The sequence below is a fragment of the Hemibagrus wyckioides genome, linkage group LG11 (assembly GCF_019097595.1).
Source record: "Hemibagrus wyckioides isolate EC202008001 linkage group LG11, SWU_Hwy_1.0, whole genome shotgun sequence".
NCBI classification, from domain to species: domain Eukaryota; kingdom Metazoa; phylum Chordata; class Actinopteri; order Siluriformes; family Bagridae; genus Hemibagrus; species Hemibagrus wyckioides.
Genome location: NC_080720.1, coordinates 23630968 through 23638383, shown reverse-complemented (window position 1 = coordinate 23638383; position 7416 = coordinate 23630968). Strand labels below are relative to the sequence as shown.

At 41.9% G+C, this 7416-nt stretch overlaps 1 protein-coding gene across 1 annotated transcript; it reads left to right on the top strand.

Annotated features, from left to right (window-relative positions):
• zc3h10 (zinc finger CCCH-type containing 10) lies at window positions 1-6599 on the top strand. Its single transcript, XM_058403855.1, has 3 exons — window positions 1-351; window positions 1752-3035; window positions 5618-6599. The coding sequence occupies exons 2-3, from the start codon at window positions 1893-1895 to the stop codon at window positions 6143-6145; spliced, it is 1671 nt and encodes a 556-aa protein (XP_058259838.1). The 5' UTR covers window positions 1-351; window positions 1752-1892; the 3' UTR covers window positions 6146-6599.
• The last annotated feature ends 817 nt before the right edge of the window (window positions 6600-7416 follow it).

Below are 7416 nucleotides of genomic sequence, written 5' to 3'. Positions count from 1 at the left end.
CATAGTGATGACGTGATCATCGTGAGGTCAAGAGAAGAAACATTTTAGACATCTGATAAACTGCCTCTAGTGCAAATTGTTTATAGTTTCCCGAAATTAGGACAGATCTTGTGATCTGTACATATGTTATGCTGGAAGAAGTTCCGAAAAGAATAATTTATTAATATCTGCGAAACTGCGCAAACATAGCGTTAGTACTGTGCGTGAACACATCCATTATTTTGAAGCAGGCGGAAGTTGTAGCAGGATCAGTTTCAGCGTGTGAAAACATCCTAATACACATTTATTTCGTTTTTTTGGTGGAGAAAATGGGCTTGCTTTCAGGTGGCTTGAACTGACTGGAAACGTCGGGTAGGTGATCGTTTACACAGTTGCCAGGTTTGATCAGAGGCTCGTGTTTGTAGCTAGCTACTAAGCTATCGCTAGCTATTTTATTTGGCACTGGGGCGTCTGAGACACGGGCCTTTGTTACTCAGCGTGCAATAAACCAGGCGTTTTCAGATATTTTGTTAAGTTGTGTAAAATTGAACGAGGGAATATTTTGTTAATAACTCGGCTAACACCTGTGTGCAACAGTGACTTAGTTTAAGTTTAGTGTCGGGTTTAGTTTCATTTTAATTCGTATCAAACTCTTAAAACCCTCACTGAACCCATGATCTGGGATGCCAGGTCTAACAATTACACAGCAACTGTGTTATTACTGAAAACGATCATAAAAACTCTGCTTGTTTACTCTATTCTCTGTGAAAACTATTTAATTTCAATGAGTACATTCATAATTGTTTATCATAATCACAACTATCCAAACGTCAAAGATATCTACCTAATCTTAATTGGGGGAAAAAATATTTTGCATATTTAATTAATCTGTGAGATCACAGTCTGAATCAGGAAGTCTTTTAATATGCTTACACATGTTAGATGTCTAAATACAAGTTGCAGCAGTTAAAAGTATTGCATGGCCATTGCAACCAGGCAGAAATAAAATAACAGAATAGCAGCTGGAAATGGATTAATTAGCCCAGGTTCCAGTATAAATTTATACCACAACATGCTCAAACCCTGGAGATTGAATGCTTGAATCTGATTGGTCAGAAGGTGTGTGTTATTTTCTTATAACAGCACAAGGAGTTCCAGCTGTAGCATGAATGTTATTGACCGTTATTATTTTATTGAGTGTGTTTTTTTGTTCCTTACTCTGTATTGTTAAGATACTTTACATCAAAATGTTCATTAATAAATAAAATAAAAATAGAACATTGGCAAGTTGCTGTTGTATACACAGAATAACACTCCAGACTGCACTGTTGTACAAAAATAATGCAGATTTTTTTAAGAAATGCATTCAAGTGAATGAAAATGGCACTTTGACAAAATTGTATTTCAAAATTGAATACTCTGTATTCTGTATGATGCCTCAGTTTTCACGTGAGATATAATGCAATGTTTTACTTTCAGGGTGTAAAAATTTATTAATTATATTATGGATGTGAGAGAATATTTAGAGATTTTCAGTTGTTTACTTAAATGATTAATATTGTCAGTGCAAATAAGTGGGCTGTTCATTTGTTCAGCTTAATATTTGACATCAGCGGAGCTCCGTTTGTAAGTGTATTTAGAAGAAAATTTTGACTGAAAAGTCAAAAAGTCATGGCTATGATTAAAAAGGATTGCTATGGAACAGTGAGCTTACTTAAATGTTTGCCTTTATGCATTTTAATTATGTAATTTCTTTTGTTGTCTTTCTGCAGGTACCACACTGAATTTGCAGATTGCAACAGAAGTCTGATCTGAAAACCTTTTTAAAATCATCAGGCCTTGAACTATATTCAGGCCTGCCTTTTCTGGCCCACACATGAGCACAGGCTACCTTTTTGACTGTGCTGAGTGCCATGCCTGACCGGGATAGCACGTACCTGGTAGGTGGTGGCGGGGGCAGCAGTGGAGCTGGTGCTGGCACAGGTGTAGGAGAGGAAGTAGGTGCTGGGTCTGGCTTGACTGGGGGTGCAGACGGTCGAGGGGGAGTTGGGGGAAGCTCAGCTGTTGGTAACACGGGTTCTGGGGCCATGGGATGCAGCGGTGCCCTGGGAAATGGCCACACCTGCAGTGGAGCCAGTGGCAGTTTTGGCTCTGGCTCACCATCAGATGGTGTTTGCCGTGACTTCTTAAGGAATGTGTGTAAGCGTGGCAAGCGCTGTCGTTTCCGCCACCCGGACTTCAATGAAGTGCCTGACCTTGGTGCACAGAAGAATGAGTTTGTATTCTGTCATGACCATCAAAACAAAGAGTGTGTGCGTGCAAACTGTCGCTTTGTTCATGGCTCCAAGGAAGATGAAGACTACTACAAAAAAACTGGTGAGCTGCCACTTTGGCTACGGTGGAAAGTGGCAGCAGGCCTGGGCCTGTCGCTTACTGACCTGCCACAGAATCGTGGTGAGGCACCCATATGCAGAGACTTCTTGAAAGGGGAATGTCAGCGGGGTAACAAGTGCAAGTTTCGTCATGTGCGAAAGGACCATGAGCATGAGGCTTCACGGTTCAGTGCAGTGGGGATGATGGGTGTCTCAAGTGGGGTGGGTGGAATAGTGAATGCAAGCGGTGGAGGTGTGGCTTGTGGTGGGGTTTCGGGATTGGTTGGTGCAAATGGAGGGAGTCTGATAGGGATGGGAAGCCCCAACATTGGAGGGTGCAGGGATCAGGGATTGTGTGGAGGAGGAGGAGGAGGTTCCATGGGGAGTTGTCTATCCCTGGGGGCTGCTGGACAGCGACGCTATGACCGGGGTCCGTGCTCAGTTTATGAATCATTGTTTGAGAATGGACTGTTTGATCCTGGCCCACTGGAGAGCTCTGTTGACCATGCAGCTCTACAGCTGAAGAGAAGACGATTGGAAGGGCTTCGACTGGCTGATGGGACTGGAGGAGGACACTATGATTTAGGGGTGCAGGCTGCTCTTTCCACCAGGCCTCTGGAGTATCGATTATTAGAGGAGGAAAATGCTTTGCTGAGGAAACGAGTGGAAGAGCTAAAGAAACAGGTGAGGATAAGAAATTGTTCAGCTTTAATGTATCATCCTTTAAACCTGCAATATCCCTGCATTTACACACCCAGGTAGAGTTTGACCTCCAAATGAGCAGATGAATTAAGACAGGTATGCTGGAGTAAGAAAGACTTGTCTGGCATGCCGGGATAGTCTAGGATCAGACTCAGGAAAGACTGGTCTAATGGAAACTTACCAAGTTAATGGAGTTATGGAAGTTGGAAGTTACCACTGTCCTTAAAATATTTTCAACTGCTTCATGGGCTCTATTTATCAACTGTTCATACACACAGTTTTGTGCATAAACTATACATACACATATGTATTCTATGCTTTAACTAAGATTTAGCAAGTTTTGCTTATGCTTGAGAATGTGCACATACACTATATTGCCAAAAGTATTCGCTCACCCATCCAAATAATCAGAATCAGGTGTTCCAATCACTTCCATGGCCACAGGTGTATAAAATCAAGCACCTAGGCATGCAGACTGTTTTTACAAACATTTGTGAAAGAATGGGTCGCTCTCAGGAGCTCAGTGAATTCCAGTGTGGAACTGTGATAGGATGCCACCTGTGCAACAAATCCAGTCGTGAAATTTCCTCGCTCCTAAATATTCCACAGTCAACTGTCAGCTGTATTATAAGAACGTGGAAGTGTTTGGGAACGACAGCAACTCAGCCACGAAGTGGTAGGCCACGTAAACTGACGGAGCGGGGTCAGCGGATGCTGAGGCGCATAGTGCGAAGAGGTCGCCAACTTTCTGCAGAGTCAATCGCTACAGACCTCCAAACTTCATGTGGCCTTCAGATTAGCTCAAGAACAGTGTGCAGAGAGCTTCATGGAATGGGTTTCCATGGCCGAGCAGCTGCATCCAAGACATACATCACCAAGTGCAATGCAAAGCGTCGGATGCAGTGGTGTAAAGCACGCCGCCACTGGACTCTAGAGCAGTGGAGACGCATTCTCTGGAGTGACGAATTGCGCTTCTCCATCTGGCAATCTGATGGACGAGTCTGAGAACGGTACTTGTCTGACTGCATTGTGCCAAGTGTAAAGTTTGGTGGAGGGGGGATTATGGTGTGGGGTTGTTTTTCAGGAGCTGGGCTTGGCCCCTTAGTTCCAGTGAAAGGAACTCTGAATGCTTCAGCATACCAAGACATTTTGGACAATTCCATGCTCCCAACTTTGTGGGAACAGTTTGGAGCTGGCCCCTTCCTCTTCCAACATGACTGTGCACCAGTGCACAAAGCAAGGTCCATAAAGACATGGATGACAGAGTCTGGTGTGGATGAACTTGACTGGCCTGCACAGAGTCCTGACCTCAACCTGATAGAACACCTTTGGGATGAATTAGAGCGGAGACTGAGAGCCAGGCCTTCTCGTCCAACATCAGTGTGTGACCTCACAAATGCGCTTCTGGAAGAATGGTCAAAAATTCCCATAAACACTCTCCTAAACCTTGTGGACAGCCTTCCCAGAAGAGTTGAAGCTGTTATATCTGCAAAGGGTGGACCGACGTCATATTGAACCCTATGGATTAGGAATGGGATGTCACTTAAGTTCATATGCGAGTCAAGGCAGGTGAGCGAATACTTTTGGCAATAGAGTGTATTTCTACACACTTCTAACCTTGAGCATGCAAGAACCCCTAGTGGTTGAAAAGTGTTTATAGCAAGTAAACTGACTACACAGTGCTTCTATAGTGTAGCGAGTGCTCTCTATTATATCAACACAACAACACTGTGGTGGTGTACAGAGGCAGAATAATAATGGGCACAACTGTATGCTGGCATTTCTTTATGCAGTGGCTATGCACAAGCACCTCAGTTTATAATAAGTGGGACTGACAATGGCCATTGTTTACAACTAATTTCTCATGCATAGGGACAAGTCTTGCACACAGCTTTAGCTCTTGTTTTATGAATGCTTTGATTAAACGAGACCGCAGATTAGTTTATAATGTGTGAGATTTGATGATGGCTATTGTACAGCTGTGCATATGAATGCTTTTATGAATGCTTTGATAAATTAGACACCAGGTCTTTTTAAAAATTGCAGTATCGCTGATAGCAACTGGGTGGCACAGTTTTTCCCACTCAGTGTATTGTTGCCATGTGAACCAGAGGAGTGTGTGACCATTTGAATATCCACAACTCACTGATCTGGTGAACTACTTAACATTGCTTAGAAATATTTTTTAAAGGAAGCTAAAAAACACACCAATATAACATTAATTCAACAGTTGCTTTATTTATTTTGCAGAATTGTTGCAAGTCATGCAACATTTTTGTATTGCTGTTTTTCAGTTATCACTTTGTGTAAACCAATCCTTTTCTGGTTTTAGATTAAAAGAATTCTTTTTTTGTTGAATATTCTAATAAAATTGGTTGATTTAAGTTCAAGTAATCCAAATAATCTGAATCAGTTCAATCTTTGTTACATTCTGTCAAAAAGCATCATAAGGACTAATTTTAATTGAGCTCTGTGCGGTTTTCTAAGTAATGTCTGTTTATGCAAATAGTCATGACTAACTGTGAATATATTTTTTTCCCTTCATAATATGCTCCACTTCTTAGGTCTCCAATCTGATGGCAACCAATGAAGTCTTGCTGGAGCAAAATGCTCAGTTCCGCAGCCAGGCAAAGGTCATGACCTTGTCTTCAACACCTACACCATCAGAACAGAGTCTGGCTCCACCAGTCGGTTCAGTGAGCTCCTACAACCATGGCATTGCACAGACTCGCACAACTTTGAGCAGTGCTGGACTGCAGCCACGTGCTGTAACCCAGCAGGAACTGGTGGCACCTGCTGGTGCCCCTGCTGGTGCTCCTCCAGCCAATGCTGCACCCCCACCTGCTGCACCGCCTCCTCCTCCGCCCCATCTGAACCCTGAGATTGCTCCACTCTCAGCTGCACTTGCTCAGACTATTGCACAAGGTATGGCACCACCTGTTTCTATGGCATCTGTGGCAGCTTCTGTGGCCCCAGTGGCTGTCTCCATGGCACAGCCACTGCCAGGCATCACCATGAGTCACGCCACCACACCAATGGTGTCATACCCCATTGCCAGTCAAAGTATGAGGATTACTACCATGCCACATTAACAGAAACCAAAATACATGCAATAATTCCCGTAAACATTTTTTCTCACCCAAAGTTGGGGTGCAATTTTACAAATGAAGTACTGTATACAGTATTCACATAAACAGTTTCTCTGCTGAAACTTCAGAAATGGAGGAAATGGAAACTTCAGAAGACAACACCAGCAACTTGAAGAAACTTCAAGTACATATATATATATATATATTTTTTTTTTATTTAATCAGACTCATTGGTAATCTTGAACAGTTTCTTTTATTCCATTGAGTTGATTAAGTGCTAAGTGTTTGTGTTACAGGCACATATTTTGCTGGACAACATGGACTGTCAGGAAAAATGTGCATTGGCTTCTTAAAAGTTGTGACCCAGCTTTGGTCAGTTGTTTTATTGATTTTGCTCTGTGTGGTGTCATTCTTGATCTTTTTTCATAAATGGAATAAAGGATCAACTTGTTTAAAATTTGTGGTAATTGTTTTGTGTGGGGGTTTGTATATTGCATATATAGTTTCAGCACAAGCTTGGAATTTGTTTTAACTGCTGATCATATATGGACACCTGTTGGCCTTCCTCTAACTTGTTGCCACAAACTTGGGAGCACACAATTGTCTTGAGTGTCTTTTGTATTCTAAAAAATTTAGATTACCTTTCACTGTAACAAAAGCCCACACATGTTCTTGCAAAACCATGGCCCAGTGTTTTGTGAAGGATGGTGAAGGAAGGCCCTGTACAGAACCCTGATCTCAATTGCAACAAACACCTTTGTAAGAAATTGGAATTGCAGTACCTACGTTTTTGGAATAGGATGTTCAATACTCATGTGTCCACATACTTTTGGTCATATATCATATATAATGGATGAAGATACCTACACACACCTGTTAAAATAGTTAAAAATTACAATAATGCTTAATAATGTAGTTACATAAGTTTTGGCACCTGTGGCAGCTTGTGTGGCCTCAGTTGCTGTCTCCATGGCACAGCCATTGCCACTCTCCTAAACTAATACTTTTTGAAACACCTTTTGATTGCATTACACCACTTGGTCTTTTTGGGTGAGAGTGAACATGTCAGTTCTTTTTTCACCTTTAATGTGATTAATGTGACCTTTAACAAAAATAAAGTGGAAAAACAAATAAAAATGTTTTTGATAATAAGCTGTACATTTGACAATGTTATTGCAATTTATTCCATGCCAGATTTTGAGGGGATCTCCTGTGGTCAGCCTTCTTCAAGACATTTAACAGTTGTTTAACAGGATTTCGATCTGGGCTATTCT

Coding starts and splice junctions, on each gene's coding strand:
- zc3h10 (XM_058403855.1), top strand. CDS start 1,893: ATGCCTGACCGGGATAGCACGTACCTGGTAGGTGGTGGCGGGGGCAGC. Junction 3,036..5,617: donor TGGAAGAGCTAAAGAAACAG/GTGAGGATAAGA, acceptor TCCACTTCTTAG/GTCTCCAATCTGATGGCAAC.